The 19,131-nt window shown below is 52.0% G+C and overlaps 2 protein-coding genes across 2 annotated transcripts; one reads left to right on the plus strand and one right to left on the minus strand.

Moving 5' to 3' along the window:
- Positions 1–437: 437 nt before the first annotated feature.
- SNX21 (sorting nexin family member 21) lies at positions 438–13,346 on the plus strand. Its single transcript, XM_030848780.3, has 3 exons — positions 438–1,047; positions 1,490–1,668; positions 4,691–13,346. Exons 1-3 carry the CDS (start codon positions 786–788, stop codon positions 5,363–5,365), a joined length of 1,116 nt encoding a protein of 371 aa, XP_030704640.1. The 5' UTR covers positions 438–785; the 3' UTR covers positions 5,366–13,346.
- Positions 3,338–19,009, minus strand: ACOT8 (acyl-CoA thioesterase 8). Its single transcript, XM_030848781.3, has 6 exons — positions 18,792–19,009; positions 17,384–17,520; positions 11,599–11,824; positions 8,532–8,689; positions 7,812–8,006; positions 3,338–6,008 (listed from the first exon to the last, which is right to left on the minus strand). The coding sequence occupies exons 1-6, from the start codon at positions 18,908–18,910 to the stop codon at positions 5,896–5,898; spliced, it is 948 nt and encodes a 315-aa protein (XP_030704641.1). The 5' UTR covers positions 18,911–19,009; the 3' UTR covers positions 3,338–5,895.
- Positions 19,010–19,131: the final 122 nt, after the last annotated feature.

Raw genomic sequence — 19,131 nt, forward strand, 5'->3', positions numbered from 1 at the left:
TAAAAGCTTGTGAACACTGTAGAAACAACAATCATTGTGTAACTTATTATCCTCTTAGTCCCTCCTCTGTGCAAAATTTGTACTTAAATTCGTATTAATTGCTCCTGTTTTACATATGAGAAAACCTAGGCTACTCGAGGTCAGAGGTCAGATTTCATCCCAGATCACTCGGCTTCTCTTGGCCTCGGTTTCCTCACAGGAGAGATGGGCTTCCTACTGCCGCGTAATGACTTTGGAAAGTTAGAGTGCTGGGTATAAATTAGGGGATAGATTGGGGCCAGCCTGGGTCTCCGGAGGGTTGGGAGGATTCAAGGAGGGTGTAGGCCCCTCCGGATTGGGGACGATCCCGTAGGGGGCCGCGGGCTTGCCCAGGCCTACCCAGGATTCCCAAATCCCTCATGGAGCGAAGGGCCCGGGACTCCCGGGCGGCTCAGGGAGCAGGCGGGGCCGGAGGCGGGGCGGCGGCAGGAAGGGGCCGGAGCGGCCTGGGCCCGGCGGAACCCGGCGGAGCCCGGTTGCCCTCTTCCAGGCACCGCGGGCCGCACGAGAACCCCGGGGAGCGGGGCGCCCCAGAGTGCACTTCGGGGCGCAGGAGGCAGACCCGCGCGAGGGGGTGAAAGAGGCGCCGGCAGAGTCGCGGGACCCTCCACAGGCAAGGGCGGGGCCTCCGCGGCGCCCCTCCCTCCCCCAATCCCGGCCCCGCCCCGCCCCCTCCCCGCGCGGGGCTGGGGTCCGCCTCCCTCCCCAGCCCGGGACCCAGCGTCGCGAGCTCCCCCCGGGGTGCCATGGCCTCGCGGCTCCTGCACCGGCTGCGGCACGCCCTGACCGGCGACGGCCCCGGGGAGGCAGCGGCCGGCCCCGAGGCCGAGCAGTTCCCGGAGAGCTCGGAACTGGAGGACGACGACGCCGAGGGCCTGTCGTCCCGCCTCAGCGGCACCCTGAGCTTCACCAGTGCCGAGGACGACGAGGACCAGGACGACGAGGACGACGAGGAGGCTGACCCCGACCCGCTGCCCGATGGTGACCGGGCGGCGGGAGAAGACGCAGGCGAGTGCGGGAGGATGGAGGCGGGAACCCTGGGGCTCGATTAGGCCTCCACTCCAGCCGCGTTCCCGAGCTGATCCAGCCGAAACGCAGACACTTCTCTTTAAGTGCCCCAGCCACCTCTTGGCTGTGTGACCTTGAGAGAGTCACAACACCTCTCTCAGCTAAGTTCCCTTGTGTCAAATAGGGGAAATCACTCCCATCCAGGGTTGTTTAGGGCATGATATGTACAGGGTCTGGGATACAAATGGTAGTAATGTGCTAGCAATGTTTTGGGGGTGGAGATATTTATTTAACATCTACTGTCTGCCGGGCAGGTGTTTGACACCAGGCCCCCTCTCTGGCCCTCCGTTTCCATTTATGTCAAATGGGGATAAATCCTTTGTCATTTGTTGGGAGGATGAATGAGGTCAGGGCATGTAATTTATGTGGAACCTGGCCCCAGGCACATCCTGTGCTCATGCAGAACGGAGTCCCCCACCTGATGGGCAGCGGGGTAGTCAGCTTCTGACACGGCAGTTGCAAGATTTCTGGAAGAAGTCCCGGAACACCCTGGTACCCCAGCGGCTGCTCTTTGAGGTGACCAGCGCCAACGTGGTCAAGGACCCGCCCTCCAAGTACGTGGTGAGTGAGGGTCCAGGAATCCCTGGGCTGTGAGTCTAGAAGTCTGGCTAAGAGAAAGTAGGGAAAACGCCAGCTTCCTGGGGGATGTGGCTGTGTAGTTATAAGTGGCTGCCCCATTTTACAGATGGGGAAACTGAAGCCAGAAAGGGGATGTAACTTGAGCAAATCCTCAGGCAAATGACTTAAAACTTTTTTGAGGGACTATGGACCTATCCAGTCCTGGTTCTGAGACTAAGAACTAGTGTGCGTGTCCCCTGCTCCCTGGTTTTTGCAAATCGTCGCAAGATGCAAGATACACAAGGAAGAATATTATCTGAGTCAGACTTGAGATCCAAGTTGCATTGGTTAGTGGTTAGAAAAATGGGTTTTGGATCCCAGTTACTACCAGTCGTTTGACTTTGGGTGAATTGTGAAACTTTGACGACCCTGTTTCCTCATCTGAACAAGGGGATAGTGCCCAGGATTGTCGCAGAAATCAAATGAGACAGTGCATAGAAAGCCCTTAGCGTTGCACCTGGCATCGTGAAGTGCTCGATAAAATGGTAGTTCTATTATTATTACTTACCTTTGGGTTGAAAATGTCTGGCCTCTAGGGCCTGTTGTACCCTCTTTACAAACAGGAAAGTCAGTTCTCCAGCACCCACACCTGTACAGAATGTTTGTCCTAAGGACTGGATTTATGGGATGGGTAGGGTTGGGGTGAAGATCAGTGCGGTGGGGAGGCCCTGATTTCCTGGCTGTGGAAAGGAGAAACATGGCGAATTCGGTGGTCCCGGTCCTGAAACCCAGCCTGACCTGGCTGGTCATGGCAGCAGCAACTCCCTGCCTCTCACTTCCCTCCTATTCACCACCCTCCTCCATTTCTGACTCAGCAGGAAGGGGGCCTGGAGCCCTGTCCCACGTCTGGGCTTCTCCACCCCTCTCTGCAGCTTTTAGTGAAAAAAGGGCCACGCCCATGGGGCGACTGCTCCCATTTGAGCAGGGATTGACTCCGATGATCAGATCTTAAGTGGCGAAAGTCCTGGCTGGGGGTCATGCACAGGAAGGGGGCGCCAAGGATCAGTAGCAGCTGGGAGACAAGGAAGTATGCGGGCAACTCTGGGAAGAGAATGACAAGATAGAGCCAAGTTTGGCCTGGCCCAGGTCTGGGGAAATGAATCTTCTCTTTGTTTGATGGGGACCCTAAATCCTGCTTTAACATCTCCTGGGGGTTAAGAGCACAGGCTTTGGAATTAGGTCGGCCTGGGTTTGAGTCCCAGCTGGGCCATTTACCGGCTTAAGGGAGGTCGTTGAGCCCTTTGCCCCCTCTTGGGGCCTGCTTCCTGAGCTGTCAAACGGAGGTAAGGATGGCTTCCGGGCAGTGCTGTTGTGATGATAAAATAGTAGATGTGAAGAGCTAGGCACAGCACGTGGTGCAGGGTAGGCGCTCAGTTAACGGAGTGACTCTCATTACCTATCTCAGCGGGACAGTATAAGGATAAGATAATGGATGTAAAATGGGTTTTTGTCCAGAAATTACAAATGAAAATAAAAGCTAGATGAGCATAAGGGGTCACTATAGACCAGTGCTTCCTGAAATGTGTTCAGCAGAAAATTGGTTCCCTCCCTGGAATATCAATAACTGTTCTTTAAAAAAAAAAAAAGTTTTTACAGTCAATATGCAATGTTTGGGGAATGCAGAATTGAACGAGAGTAAAATAAGTTTCTTTATTGTTAAACTTTTCAATCCTGAATATTATTGTACACTGTGAATCTTCAAGGGAAGGATAGAGCAGGCAAACCGAACTGACCAGGGGTGGCTAGGATATTGGCAGTGTCACAGAACAAATTCGAGAGAAGGATCTCGGTTTGGTGTTAGTATGCTTTCAACATCGAACGCTTGCTAATCCCCCCTTTAGACCTGTTAGCTCAGCATGATTACAGATTAATCTATATTTGGGTTCTCGGACCTGGGGGGAAGCTTAGTGGTCATCTTGTTCAGTGTCTCCCAAACCTCCAGCACCCTCACAATTCTTGTCCTATCTAAATGCTACTTGTACCATTCTGTGCTTCACGTTTCTCTTCAAATAAACCTATTTTTTAAAAATAAGTTTAAAAGACAACTTTATAGCACAACTGTATATGGAAAGGCTCACTTGCCATAAAGAGAAGATAACCGTCAAAATAAGAGCAGTGAGAGTGTCATTAAGCCCTGCCTGGATGCTGCTGCCTGAAGAAGGCCCCGACCTGAGAGTCTCTTTCTGGCTCTCTTCTAAAAATGGAGATGAAAAGGGCTTTTTTAAACCAGACTGAGAACTTCTCAATGTGCAGTCAGAAAGGCTCACAGAGCCTTAGTGGGGGCATCGCCTCCTGCCTCTGATTCAGTGTTATTTACTCCAGTACACACCCCCTAAACCACCAGGTGCCAACGTTTGCACACGTCCCACACCTAAGTAAACAGTGAGCTGGGCCAGCGCTCCAGTCACTGGAGTCGGAAGCGGACCCAAGAAGGGGACTGCCCTGCCTGACATCACATGGTGAGGGAGCACCTGACCTGAGGTTAGAACTTGGGTCCCAGTGCACTTTTCACACTGGTCGCTACTGGGGCTGTCTGAAGACCTGTGTTCTGGGTCTGGATTGGAATAACCTGGCCAGGGATGTGGGGCTGTGTATCCAGAGTGGAATGAAACTCCAAGCTGACCCTAAAGGTTGGCTCTAGAGGCCCAAGAGATGGGCCTGGGTTTCGGCCCTCGGCTGGTTTTCCAGAGGGGCTGTTGGAAGAGCTCCCTGCCCTATGTGAAGGGAGTACTCCCTAGGAGGGGCAGAGGGGGCGGCTGGACCAGGCGCTGAAGCTCATCTCTGTCTTTTTCTCCCCATGCTGCCTTGGGCCTGGGTCATTTCAGATGAGCCTCAGGTAAGATGAGACTGGGCTCCCCAGCAGCCTCGGGGGTGAAGGGAAGAGGTGGGGGAAGAGAGCTGGAAGTGAGAGGGAAGGGTCCCGGGGACACCTTGCACCTGCCCTGACCCCCACCCTCCCCCGCAGCTCTACACCCTCGCCGTGATGGGCCCGGGGCCACCGGGTCGCCAGCCAGCCCAGATCTCCCGCCGATACTCGGACTTTGAGCGGTTGCACCGAAACCTGCAGCGGCAGTTCCGGGGCCCCATGGCTGCCATCTCCTTCCCCCGCAAGCGCCTGCGCCGGAACTTTACCGCGGAGACCATCGCCCGCCGCAGCCGGGCCTTCGAGCAGTTTTTGGGCCACCTCCAGGCAGTCCCTGAGCTGCGCCAGGCCCCGGACCTGCAAGACTTCTTTGTGCTGCCGGAGCTGCGGCGGGCGCAGAGCCTCACCTGCACTGGCCTCTACCGCGAGGCCCTGGCGCTCTGGGCCAACGCCTGGCAGCTGCAGGCCCAGCTGGGTGTCCCCTCAGGCCCAGACCGCCCTCTGCTGACCCTGGCGGGGCTGGCTGTGTGCCACCAGGAGCTGGAGGACCCTGGGGAGGCCCGGGCATGCTGTGAGAAGGCCCTACAGCTGCTGGGGGACAAGAGCCCTCACCCTTTTCTGGCACCCTTTCTGGAGGCCCACGTGCGGCTCTCCTGGCACCTGGGCCTGGACAAACACCAATCAGAGGCCCGGCTCCAGGCCCTGCAAGAGGCAGGCCTGACGCCCACGCCACCCCCCAGTCTCAAAGAACTACTCATCAAGGAGGTGCTGGACTAACCACACCTAGACTTAAGGCCACTGTGGGGAGAGGCACTGCCCCAGGATGGGAAGTGGGGTAGGGGCGGATGAGGACACGGACAGCAGTTGGGAGGTGACCAGGGGTGCTGGGAACCCCTAGAAGTCCCACGAAGGATTTGTAGCAGACGGAAGAAATGTGCCGCTTCTGTTGAGCCGGGCTCAGGACAGGCTTTGGCTAGGACGGTGCAGGGAGAAAGTCCGGTGCGGCCTCTCAAGCTTATGAATTCTGGGGGCTGTGCCCCAGGTCAGGGTCAACAGTCCCTTTTCCTTGGGCCTCCGAGCCAGCCTGGCTAAGGGCCAGGAACTCTGGCCCAGGAGTCCTGGGGTTGATGGCTGGAGGGAGGCCTGCAGTTCTGGCCAAGGGGGATTAAAAGCCAGCAGCTCCACTGGTAGAAGTCTCTTTATTCCATGTTCAGGACCACAGGCCCAGCCCTGGATGGTAACTCCTGCCTCAGGAGTCGGGGGAGAAGGGAGATCCTTGAAGCCCCAGACCAAGCTGGTACCTCTGGCTACAGCTTTGAGTCCCAGGGCTTCACTCGGATCACGCCCTCCTGGGCACAGGACATAGCCAGGACCCCGTCCCGACGCCACAGCCGCCCATGAACTAGGCCCCGGGAGCCACCTGCGAAGATAAGGGAGAGAACTGTTTCCTTCCACCCAGCCAAATGCCCTCCTTGAAAAACGTACAACTCAGGTTGGGCCACCCCATGCCAGGGTACGCTCAGTGTTGTCACTCCCAATCTCCAGGCACCCTTTTAAGAGCCTATTATGATTGGTCATCAGGGGTAACTCCTCCCATGGGAATCCCACTTGATGGTTTAAAAGCACTTTCACATATCTGCTGGCTTCCTCAAAAAAATCCCAAGGGGATACATTCTGAGAACAGTCTGGTTCAGTAGCTCAGCTAACCAGATCTGCCCCACTTCTGGCCACCTGTGTGAGGAAACCCATCAGTTCCCCCTTTTTTTTTTTTTTGCGGTACACGGGCCTCTCACTACTGTGGCCTCTCCCGTTGCGGAGCACAGGCTCTGGACGCGCAGGCTCAGCGGCCATGGCTCACGGGCCCAGCCGCTCTGCGGCATGTGGGATCTTCCCGGACCGGGGCGCGAACCCGTGTCCCCTGCATCGGCAGGCGGACTCCCACCACTGTGCCACCAGAAAAGTCCCCATCAGTTCCCTTTATAATAAATCAAACCAGGCCCTCCAGGCTGGTAATTCATTCAAACAAGCAAACCAACAAAAAAAAAAACCCACCTCCATCCCCACAGGGACAAAGGGGCTCGGAGGACAGGACGTGGAGCCGTGAGGCCTGGCCACCCCCTCCCCACGTGGAGATTCTCCCTTGCTAGCCCAGGGCCTTAGTCTGATTATTTAGGAAGGGAACTGCTGGTTTCTCTTATATGCAGAACAGCTCACTTAGGCCTTGTCCCATGTTCCAGATGATGCCAGTCAAATCCAGAGAGGCTCAGGAACTTGGCCTTAAGGCTCAGGCCAAACATGAACCCAAGAGTCCTAACTTCAAGTGGCGGCTCCTTTACTGTGATCCTGTCGGTGCTTGAGAGCCCCCCTTCCCTGAGTATAAGAAGTCCCTCCAGTTTTGTCCCTGGTTCACAAAGCAAGGCTTTTCTTTGTTTGAAATGCACTTCCTTGGAAAGGAACCCAGGGCTCTGAGACTAGGCACTGATGAACGAGTCTGGGTTTCTCTCAACACTATAAGGAGTATCCAAGCAGTGGGGCCCTTAGAGAATGCTGAGTGCCCTGACCCTCAACCAGGTTAATTGTCAGAATCACTTAGGGAGCTTTTTTCTTTTTTCAATTTTTTGGCTGCGCCGTGCAGCATGTGGGATCTTAGTTCCCCGACCAGGGATCAAACCTGTGCCCCTTGCAGTGAAAGCACGGACTCTTAACCACTGGACCGCCAGGGAAGTCCTGGGAGCTTCTTAAAAATAGTTTCCTGGATCTCATCCAAGATCTGCAGAGTCAGAATCTAAGGGATGGAATCTGAGAATGTTCTGAAAAAGCTCCCCCAAGTGGTGGTCTGATGGGCCACCAGCTTTGGATACCTCTGTTTTAATGCAACCCTATTTGTTGAGATGGGGAAACAGGCTCAGAGAGGAGATGGGACTTGCCCAAGATCACACAGGTAATCTGAAGTGGTTCTGGGACTAGAACTGAGTCTCTGAGATAAACTGAATCATATTCCCAGCATGTTACAGAAATTAAGAGCTGAGCAGGTGTCCCATCCTCAGGCCTCACCCTGTCATTTTGAAGACAAGGATACCACAGCCTAGGGAAGCAGAAGAGGAAGTGAGTGATCTGTGTGGTGCTCCATAGAAAGTGGGGGGGGGGGACAGCATCACCCAAGAAAGCAGGCTCCCTGCCCTCCCAGGGTCAGCACCCTCATCCCCCATGGTCCCACACTCACCGGCCCAGGGGCTCTCACACTCATAGAGCATCCAGTGGTCAGCTCGGAAAGGGGCGTGGAACCACATGGAGTGATCCAAGGAGACCATGAAGTGCACCTTGTGCTGCAACTGGTGGGGCAGCAGTGCTGTGCCCAGGAAGGCATAGTCCGAGATGTAGGCTGCCACGCAGCAGTGCATCTTCATGTCGCCCTCCCCTGCAACAGATTCCGGCCCCATCAGCCCTGGGCTCCTGGGCTTTACAGCTCAGGACCTGCAGGGAGGTAGGGAGAAAGGGGCTGCCGTGCATAGGTGTGCAGACTGTTCACTGCCCAAGGGCACCTGGCCCAAGGTGTGTGTGTGTGATGGGCGATAAGGGAGACAGGGATGGGAGGGGGGCAGGTGCAGGTGAGGACTGAAATCCAATCTTCAGTCCCCAAGTCTCCCACCGTGGACCCCCGAGGTGTCTTCTTCCAGTTTGCACAAAGACATCTGATGCTTAGCAGGGGACCTGGGGAAGAATCTTGGCAAGGTGCCTTGCCTTCCCCAGAAAGGACCAACATTAGGATTACAGTCACCTGCCCGTTCTCCCCATACAAAGGGCTGAGCCAACCTCCCCATCATGCAGATCAGTAAACAGGCCCAGAGTGGGGAAGTAACATGCCCAAGGCCACAGAGGGCAAGTGAGGTACAGGTCTAGGCCCCCGGAGAGCGTTTCCTTTCAGGCCATGGGGTCCTCTTACCAATGTAGCCCCGGGCTCGCACCCAGAACATCTGTTTGGGCTCCATGCTCTGCAGCTGGCTCAGAGTGGGTAGGTTTACCAGCTTGATCTCAATGGGCACCTCCCGGGCAGCAATTCGGTTCAGCCCCACTCGGTACTTCTCTTGGAGGTTAGGGTCCCTGAAAGTAAAGGGGAGAGGGATGGGGAGACCCAGGAAGATGGGGAGCCTGTCCTCTGAGCCGCCTCTTCTGACCCCTCTCATTCCTCCACAGGGACTCCTGACTTATCCCCAAAGCTCCCCTCCCCTCTGGCAGGCAAGATAGGATAGATTTGCATCCTTTCTTTGCCACTTATAAGTCCTGTGGCCTGGTGCAAGTTAGTCATCGCTCAGCCTTTTTCCCATCTGCAAAATGTGGATAATGACAGTCACCTACCTCATAATAAGTACTGTGGAGGAGACAAGATAAGACATATGAAGCCAACACATCATCTAGTCATGCGGTGTACCCTGTGACAGGCCCTGTTCCAGGCACTTCACGCACATGCACTCACCCGTCAACACCTCTGTGAGATCCATGCTGTTCTCACTGTCATCTGATAAGTAAAGCAAGCACAGAGGGTGCAGGTAGCCTGCTCAGGAGGCGGAGGGGCGCGGGATTCGGACCCAGTCTGGCTCCTCGGTTCACACTCTTAACCGCTTCTCTATTCTAACACTCAGGAAACAGGCTGCCCTACTTGGACTGACTTACCTAACCCTGAGCAACTGGGGACGCTGTGTTCCAGGGAGAGGAGCCCATTTCCAGGGAAGCCCCTTTGCCACAGTAAGGACACCCCTTGTGCCCCTAGGCTCTTCCCCGGTATTTCCGTTTCCATCCCTATCCTTTCGAGCCCTGTCTGACAGAACCTTCTGTGATGATAGTATGGTCTGTGGCTGCACTGTCCGCTCTGGTAGCTAGCCACGAGCCACATGTAGCTGTTGAGGGCTTGAAATGTGGCCAGTGTGACCGAGGACCAGAGCTGAATTATTTCTATTTAATGTTAATTAACTTAATACAGCCACCTGTGGTTAGCGGCTTCCTTATGGGACACACAGCTCTAGATTCAGGGACCTTTAAGAACAATGTCCTCCTTTCATTTCTCAAACATTTTGGAGCTCTGACCGCATACCAGGCTCCGTGCTTATTCCTCTCTGTCAAGAGTGAGGTAACTACAATTTACTGAGCACTCGCTGAGGGCCTTGTTATCTTGTGTAATCCTCACAGCAGCCTTATAAGGTAGAAATTCTGATTGGCACCATTTTACAACTGAGGACACAGGCACACAGTGGAAAAGCAACTTGCCAAACTCACACAGCTGGCAGGGGCAGAGTCTAGATTTGAACCCAGGCTTTTCCCAGGTGCAGATGCACGTCTGTTCCATCACACCGGGCTGACAGCCCTGACTGCTGCACAAGGCGGCGGGGCTCTCCTTATGATACAGCTGTGAAGTCTGCAGGGCAAATGCAGCCATTCCCATTTTTTAGATGAAGCAGGGCTCTGAGAGGCTGGGGAGTCGAGCAAAGCAACACAGCAGGTGGGAAGTGGAGCACTGGCCCCAATCTATAACCGAGCAGGACCCTGTGGATACCTCTGTCAAGTTTATGATTAACCTCCTTATCTGAACCTTTATTCCTTTTATTGTTCAAAACCTGTTCTCCTCAAGATTGAGGAGGGGAACTGTAACAGAGCAGGACCCTATGGGGCCTTCCTGGGACAGGCCCTTCCCCCATATCCTCTGCTTTACTCTCTGAAGTACCTAGATAACAGCATATGCTGCACATCTCCTGAGTTGTTTTACAGATGCTAACCACACCCCCCCAGCCAAATAAAGATGTTAACTACTTGATGACCATGAGCACATAGCCCCAGGCCTCCTGGAGCTTAAGGACTAACAATGTTAACTGCCCTCTTACCTCACCATCAGCCAATCAGAGAATTGTGCATGAGCTGATCACCTACCCTGCGACCCTCCTCCTTTACCTGGCTTTTAAAAATGCTTTGCCAAAACCCTTCAGGAGGGACTTCCCTGGTGGTGCAGTGGTTAAGAATCCATCTGCCAGTGCACGGGACATGGGTTTGATCCCTGGTCTGGGAAGATCCCACATGCTGCGGAGCAACTAGGCCCGTGTGCCACAACTACTGAGCCTGCGCTCTAGAGCCCTTCAGGGAGCTCGGGGTTTTTTAGAGCATAAGCCACCCATCTCCTTGCATGGCCTTGGAATAAACCTTTCTCTGCTCCAAACTCCGATGTTTCGGTTGGTTTGGCCTCACTGTGCAAGTTGGGCACATGGACTTGCCATAACAAACCCACGTGACTTGTCCTGTGTCAGGACCCAGAGCTCCTTCCACTGCCCCAGCATTTTTCCAACTTTATTAGCTGTGATTCAAGTAACAAACCTATTTTACCAGGTGACATTCAAAATACTTAACATGCACTAAGGCAAAGGCAGCACGGCCACAGCTCTGCAGCAGGACCCTCACCCCTGGCAGGCATTAACTCCTAGGCTGCTGGGTCATGGGTGACCCTGGAAGAGAAGGGGGACCACTCAGGGACTGGGGAGGTACTTACCAACAGTTATAGAAGTATTTCAGTATTTAAACAGTAGGAAAGCTGTAACAGTACCTGAACTGGCTGAATAGGAAGCCCTGCATTTCACACCATGATCCAACACCCACCCATGGGCACACATGCTCTCACACACAACTGAAACTAATGTTTCACAAAAGGATGCCTACCCTTACTACAGGCAATACGGTCTAGTATCTTCTTCTCTAGTCCAGCTTCCCCGTGCCCCGCCCCCACTCCGGCCGTGCCTCATGGCTCGTGGGATCTTAGTTCCCCAACCAGGGATCGAACCCGTGCCCGCTGCAGTAGAAGCACAGAGCCCTAACCACTGGACTGCCAGGGAATTCCCTGGCAGCTTTTTAAAATGCTGCTAAAATGTCCAGCTTTTTAAAATGCTGGCCGAGATCAGCTAAAGGACTCCATGGCCTGCTAACAGGTGGCGACTGCAGTTTGAACACTGTCCTGGGACCTTGAGGTCTCTCACCTTAAATACTGGTTAATGAGGGCCTCGTGGCCAAGCAGCTCTTCCGGCGGGGGCACTGTAGGCATGGAGAACTGGTGCTGCACAGGGCTGGGCTGGGCCTTCTGGAAGGAGGCCTGGCAGATGAAGATGGGCCTGCCGTGTTGCACAGCCTTCACGGAGCGCACGGAGAAGCTCACCCCTGTTCGCGTCCGTTCCACCTGGTACAGCACCGGCACCTTCGGGTCCCCTGCAGCAGGCAAAGGGCACACAGCACACGGTGAGCCCAACTGAGCCCTGTAGGCCCTCTCACCATCACCATGGCTGGACAGGCCCCTCTGTTGCTTGTTCTCCATTCCTTTTCTGCTTGGTAACTACGGACTGAGGCCTGATGAAGCCCAGGTACTGGGGAGAGAACCCTAGACCCTGTCACTGGGATGCTCCCCGTGCAGGTGGAGATCCACTCCATCAATAGCACAGGACAGAAGGGACACTGCCAGATTCCCTGCATTCAAAGTCCAGCTCTGACACTCACCAGCTGTGTGACCTTGGGAAAGTCACTTAACCTCTGAGCAGTTAACGCATCTGTGAAATGGGGATCATCATAGTGTTCACACCTCTCAGGATTTTAATGAGGATTAAATTAGTTCAGAGTCGTAAAGTATTCAGAATAATATCTGGCGCGTAGTAAGTGCTCTGTGTTTGTTCAATAAAATACTCTCAGCTTTTGTCTTGTTCCTTCTGTGACTGGGATCTTGTCATGAACCCGGTACCATTCTTCTAGATCAGGGGTCAGCAAATCTGGCCTGCTGCCTGTTTTGTTTTTCTTTTCTTTCTTTCTTTTTTTTTTTTTTTTTTGAGAACAAGCAAAGGTTATTTATTCAGAGTTTAGTGCATCAAGGGAGTCAGCCATAATCACTTCCGCTTGCAGAGACTCAAAGGCACATGGAGGAGCGGGAAAGCTTTATAGTGAAAAAAAAGGTTTCAGGTATGCCCTGCTTGGAGGCTGCTGGCATGGTGATAGGCAGGCTAACTAGAAGCAGGGCAGCCTATGTAATTGGTGATGTTTGGCTTTCCCCAGTTAGTCCTAAGTTGGAAGCAGGGGCAAAAATTAGGGAAGCTCTCAGTTATTCATCAAGTCCTGGCCATTAGGGGCTGATCATTACAGGGACTATGGTTTGGCTTCCTGGACTGGCTGCTAGAAATGGCGGTCTGACTTCCTCCAAGCCTGACTTGTAGATAGTAGGTTGGCTTCCTGTGCTAGCTGCTACCAGCTGTGGCTCAGAGTTCTCTTTTTATATATGGTTTGGCCACTGTCTTATATTCATTCTCCCAGGAAAAGCCTGCTGTCAGTCCCTTCATCCCTAATGCAAATGGAAGTCAACCTGACCCTTCTCCTTCGCTATCTGTGCTCACAAGACAGGATGGGAGACACTGGCCCCAGCGTGAGGACTATTAACCCTCAATGAACAGGTCAGGGAGGGTTTTTAGAGAGAGTTTTCCTGGTGTCCCCGAAGTCCTTTAGTCTGAGTCAGACCGACCTTAGAGAACCTGACATGTAGGTGGTAAGATGTCTTGGGGATGATTTTCAACTTTGAGATGAAAGAAGCAGGTCTAGAGAAGCATTGCTTCCTCCACCCCATCCAAATGGGGAGCCTGCCAGGCACTGGGGGCTCATTCAACAGCAATAAACACGCCTATGAAGCCCTGAAGCCCAGCGGGTTTGCTCAGGTCTGTTAGCCAGCAATGCCAAAGGGGCATTTTTAATCAGAATGGGGGCTCCTCAAGGCCAAAGGCCTTTGAGAAGGGCTTCCCAAGAGTCCAGAAACGAGACAGCTACATAAGCAGTCTGATTTCAGGGGCTGGGAAGGAGGCCTCCCTTCCCTATCAACGAACTATTAAAAAAAAAAAAAAAAAAAAAAAAAAGCTGCCATCCAATCCTTGGGCTGCAGCTAAAATTCAGTATTTTCAGTTACTAGTGATTTACCTTTCAGTGTGAATGAGTTCCAGACCTGTTTTTTAAAATTTGTATTGGAACAGAGCTGGTAGGCTCTGCAGTATATTGAAGGAAGGGAGATAACAGTTATGGAGTGAGTGCATTTGTTATGTGGACCTGAAACAGACAGCCAGATACTTCTCCAGCAAAGATGGGTTTCTTCAGGATCAGCAGAGAAATGCAATTCAGGGTCTGAACCACAGTGAGCCACATGCAAGTCCCCGTCCAGCAAGAGGAGAATGCTTTTATAGAGGGGAAAAGGGAGGGCTATAGTATAGTGCAATTGGGAGGGCCCTAGTAAACAAAGAGCCCATGGCTTTTCATTGGTTGAGTCCTTGCCAGAAAGGAGTCTTTTTCCTGTCAGGCTCTGCTATTGTTACAGGGCATGAGCGCTCCCCGCTCTGGTCTCCCAACTCTACTTAATGGAGGTTTCTGTTTATGAATTTTTTTATTGTTGCTAAGGTATCTTTTCTCACGTTGGTCTCACATGAACTATGCAAAGTGGGTCTTATCACCATTGTATAGATAGGGAAACTGATACCGTAGTAAATAACATTTTTTGGAATATGACCAAGCCCATTTGTTTACATACTATCTGCTATTGCTTTTGCCCACAAAACCTAAAATATTTACTCTGCCTTTACAGAATAATGTTTTTTGACTCCTGCTCAAGATTCTCCACGCTTTAAACCTATACCAAGTCAGAAAACACCTGTATTACATTCTTCTACCTATCTAGAGAAATACTTTTTTTCTTAATTTTATTTTTGGCTGAGTTGGGTCTTCGTTGCTGCACGTGGGCTTTCTCTAGTTGCGGCGAGCAGGGGCCACTCTTCATTGTGGTGCACAGGCTTCTCATTGCGGTGGCTTCTCTTGTTGTTGAGCACAGGCTCTAGGCGCACAGGCTTCAGTAGTTGTGGCTCGCGGGCTCTAGAGTTCTGGCTCAGTAGTTGTGGCACACGGACTTAGTTGCTCCGCGGCATGTGGGATCTTCCCAGACCAGGGCTCGAACCCATGTCCCCTGCATTGGCAGGCGGATTCTCAACCACTGCGCCACCAGGGAAGCCCTGAGAAATACTTTTTTTTAATCAAAAAACAAACAAAAAACCCAAACTGACTAACATTCTATACTGGGCTTTTAGAAAGAGAATTGATATGATAAATGGCCAAGGACCAACACCTCTACCTCCCAGTATCTTTTAATTAAAAATATCATTAGCAACATTGTAAAGCAACTATACTCCAATAAAAAATTTAAAAAATATATCTATATATCATTGGAGCACCATCATTGTTTATAAATCTTGATGTACCTGGTAGAGCGTCACATCACAAACTAATAAGAGAGCTTCCCTTTTTGCCTTGCTGCCAGGAAGCTCAGAACTAACTTTTGTATTAAACTGCAATGACATGCCTTAGCCTAGTATTTTGACACAATTATTTCCCCCAAATCCCGTTACTACTAGCCTCCTGGCCCTTGACTTTTATTTGTTATTACTTTTGAAAATTTTGTCCCAGGGAATTCCCTGGCGGTCCGGTGGTTAGGACTCCACGCTTTCACTGCTGAGGGCACGAGTTCAATCCCTGGTCTGGGAACTAAGATCCCACAAGCTGTGCGGCCCGACCAAAAAATAAAAAAATTAAAAACTTAATATCCTTCTTAAAATAATTTTTTTGCCCCAAATGTTTTATTTTTTCCCATACTTAATTTTTTTGCAGACTATATTCCATTATAGGTTATTACAATATACTGAATATAATTCTCTGTGGTACACAGTAAATCCTTGTTGCTTATCTATTTTATGTATAGTAGTTTGTATCTGTTAATCCCATACTCCTAATCTTCCTTGACTTTTATTTTATTTTAAAAATTAATTAACTGGGGTTCCCTGGTGGCACAGTGGTTGAGAGTCCGCCTGCCGATGCAGGGAACACGGGTTCTTGCCCCGGTTCGGGAAGATCCCACATGCCGCGGAGCGGCTGGGCCCGTGAGCCATGGCCGCTGAGCCTGCGCGTCCGGAGCCTGTGCTCCACAACGGGAGAGGCCACAGCAGTGAGAGGCCCGCGTACTGCAAAAAAAAAAAAAAATTAATTACCTGATTTATTTTTGGCCGCACCACACGGCTTGCGGGACCTTAGTTCCCCGACCAGGGATCGAACCCAGGCCCTCAGCAGTGAAAGCATGGAGTCCTAACCATTGGACCGCCAGGAAAATGTGACTTTTATTTTAATAGTTCTATAATAGCTGCCAATTATTTTAAGCTGTCTTGCAGCCTTTCAAGAAGCAGATAGGGACACAAATAATTGGTGATTATTAGTGTTGGCACTCCCGGAGCACAGGCTCCGGACGCACAGGCTCAGCGGCCATGGCTCACGGGCCCAGCCGTTCCGCAGCATGTGGAGTCCTCCCAGACCAGGACACGAACCCGCGTCCCCAGCATCAGGTAGGCGGACTCTCAACCACTGCGCCACCAGGGAAGCCCTATGGGAGCTTCTTACATAACCTCTTTGGGTCCAAGGTTCCTTAGAATAGTGGCAGGAATGCTGTTTACTTAGAAGGATTAAACAAGATAATGTACATAGCTGCGCACTGTTAACATGCAAATTTTAATTATTCCCATAAGTTCATCATCAAAAAGTAATGATAATTACCATTTATGGAAAACCCACATCATGCCAGGCCCTGCACTAGATACTTTACCTGCAAAGACTAAGAATTCTTTTCAGAAACCAGATGATGAAACTGATTCAGAGAGATCAGGTAATGCCCCCACCCCCCCAAAAACGAAACAAAACTGTCTCACTGGGCTAGAAGGATTACAATATCAAAAGGCCAGCACTTTTGGAGTTTACAACCAAATTGAGGGAACAAAGGGCGCATCTGCACCCAGCTAGCATCAACGTTGAGAACGGGGCTCACCCCAAGGTCAGTATTCAAATGCTTTATAGCAATGACTGTCACGGAAGTAAAGGAAGTAAAAGGATGGGGAGTGAGGGGCATGGGAACGTAGTACGAAAAGGTGTATTTACTATTAACTATTTTATACTTGTAAAATGAAGGCGGAAACCCACTGTCTTTTTTAATACAGATCACATATAAAGTTTCATAAATTATTCTCAGCTGATGGGACCATGCAGAAGACAGAGACTCTTAAAATTGGGAGCATCTGCCTAGGAGTGAGATTTTTATGTTTCTCAAAAGGGAGCATGGGTTTTAAAAGATTACTCTCTCCTTCATTTGATCCCAGAGCTGTAAGCAGCTACAGGGATCTTGCTTGGCCCCACCCCTTCTGCATTTTTCAGGTGGGATGAAGGAGGGGTCGGGGAGGGTGGTTATATCTCACTCAAGGTCGCCTGGTGAATCAATGGCAAAGCTCCGACTAGACCCAAGGCCTCTTGTTTCCCAGGCTGGTCTCTTCTCCAAGTTAAGCTGACTGCCTCAAACTCCCAGCAGAGGTTTCAGCACCCCTCTGAGGATCCAGCACAGGACTGGCACCAGAAGGTGTATGAAGAATAAAGAACAAAAGACCCACTGGGAACAGTTAAGCACCAAAGTCTTGTGCCACTGTGGGCCAGAAAACAAGTACCAGTATCTCAGCAGGTATGGGGTCTAAGGCTCTTCCTGGCCCCAGGCCTTCTTCCTCTTTAGGCTTCCCTAAGGGCGATCAATTAACCCTCTCCCTCACCCCTCCCTTCCCTCCCCTCCCCCCTCTACCTCTCTCCCTCTTTCTCCTCAGTCTGCTCCCCAAGGCCAGAAAGAAGTGGCTGCTGGGCCACCAGTGCTGGGGTGGGTTAAGGGAGGGGTTGGTTTACCTTTCCGAACAAAGTAACAGTGCAGGGAATGCACATGGACATCTTCAGTCACAGACTTGGCCGCAGCCACCAAAGCCTGGCCCACGATCTGACCCCCAAACAGCCGCTGGTTTGAGGGTACCCAGTAATGCCTTCCTCTGTGGGGAGAGGGGAAAAACAGGAAAGACTTGGGTGCTGGGCCATATCCCACAATCTTCAATGAGCCTCTAGTGCAGGATCTCTTAACCTGATTGGGGTTTGGGATGCTTTGAGAATCTGGTGAAAGCCTTTCCCCAGGCAAATATCCTAACACCACTCTACCTACAACTTCAAGGCCTTAAGGATGCCCCAAACTTCTGTGGATTTCAGTCAAGGATAATGAACCAATCCCCATATTTTATACTATGAGAACAGGGATCAGAGAGGGAAACTGACTTGAGCAAGGTCACACACACACACAGCTCAACCATTGCCATCCTGAGCAGTATCCGGGTCTTCTGAGCCCAAGTCCAGTGTTTCTTCCACTGCCCATACCAGGGTAAGGCATAAGCCTCTCAAGCCCTTGAGTAGACCAAGATGAACCCCACAAATTGTGGGGGGGACTGCATTAAGGTCTGCCACTTACACCCTTCAACTTGACAGCCCAGTTCTTAAAAGAACTAGATTTAGAGCTTGAAGGGCCCTCGGACTTCAAGTCTAACCGCTTCAGTGCACAGATGAGGAAACAGGCCCCAGAGGTGAAAAGTCTTGCCCATTGCATGAGCCCAGTGGAGGATTAAGAATTTAGGTCCCCAGCTTCCCACTGCCCAGCCCAGCATTTTTCATATAATGCATTGCAAATAGCCCTCCAGGGAGTTATTTGTAATTGGTTTAAGTGGGGCTAAGTTAATACCTAAGATAGCTTCCAATAAGCCAGGAGGAGCCTTGGAAGCCCAAACTATTAAATCCCCAGTTACAGTCAAGAATTTAAGCGGCATCAGGAAGGAAACTGGCTCAGGCCTCAGAATGAATAAAGAGCTACTAGACCCCACCTAGTGGTGGTGGGGATGCGGAATGTAAGAGGAAATTATAGTGAATATGCAGGAGCTGCAGATAAGTTTGTGCCCTTGGACAAATCACGGCCCTTTCTGGACTGGCTCTCCCTGGGACATGATTCCTCAGGGGAGGCTGCTGAGAAGGATACTTTGGGTCACCACTTTTTGCCTAGATTGCCAGGACCTCCCAGGGGTGGGAATGCACAGACCCCCGCGTCGAGGAGGAAGCCGGGGCAGCTTTGTCAGGCACAAGTTCCCTCCCAATCGCAGCACAGGCATCTCGCGCAGAGCCCATCCTCGTCCAGGGGGTACAAGCAGGGGCAATGGGGTGGCAGCAGGCAAGATCAGGAGCCTCTGACCCAATGCGTGGGTGCGGGCCCGATGCGGCCGGCTACCTGAAGAGATCCTCGTCCAGCAGCTCGAGGTTGAGCACGCTGGTGACCAGGACGCTGCGGAGGTCCCTGGGTGGATCGCCGCCGCCCTGTTCGTCCTCTAGGGCCTGCGGGGACGACATGTAGCCCACTTGCTGCCGGCCCGGGACCCTGCGCTCGGGGGAACACGCGGACACCTGGACAGAAGGCGCAGCCTCCAGCAGAAGCTAAGTAACCGGAAGTCTCCCTCAAGCCCTGAGAAAGTGGGATGCAGGTTATGATTGGTCGGTGGTGCTGTCAGTCTTCGGGTGAGTGGGCCCACCTGCTCTCTAGCGATTGGAGAAAATGAATGCCAGTCCGGGGA

This window comes from Globicephala melas, chromosome 15 (assembly GCF_963455315.2).
Source record: "Globicephala melas chromosome 15, mGloMel1.2, whole genome shotgun sequence".
In the NCBI taxonomy this organism is placed as follows: domain Eukaryota; kingdom Metazoa; phylum Chordata; class Mammalia; order Artiodactyla; family Delphinidae; genus Globicephala; species Globicephala melas.

Bases quoted from the DNA above. Each gene is read 5' to 3' on its own strand.
- SNX21 (XM_030848780.3), top strand. From the start codon at position 786: ATGGCCTCGCGGCTCCTGCACCGGCTGCGGCACGCCCTGACCGGCGAC. The intron at 1,048-1,489 runs GCGAGTGCGGGA...ACCTGGCCCCAG, and splicing joins GGCGGCGGGAGAAGACGCAG to GCACATCCTGTGCTCATGCA. The intron at 1,669-4,690 runs GTGAGTGAGGGT...CCTCCCCCGCAG, and splicing joins ACCCGCCCTCCAAGTACGTG to CTCTACACCCTCGCCGTGAT.
- ACOT8 (XM_030848781.3), bottom strand. From the start codon at position 18,910: ATGTCGTCCCCGCAGGCCCTAGAGGACGAACAGGGCGGCGGCGATCCA. The intron at 17,521-18,791 runs GTAGCCGGCCGC...CTCTCCCCACAG, and splicing joins CTGGACGAGGATCTCTTCAG to AGGAAGGCATTACTGGGTAC. The intron at 8,007-8,531 runs GTAAGAGGACCC...AATCTGTTGCAG, and splicing joins GCGAGCCCGGGGCTACATTG to GGGAGGGCGACATGAAGATG.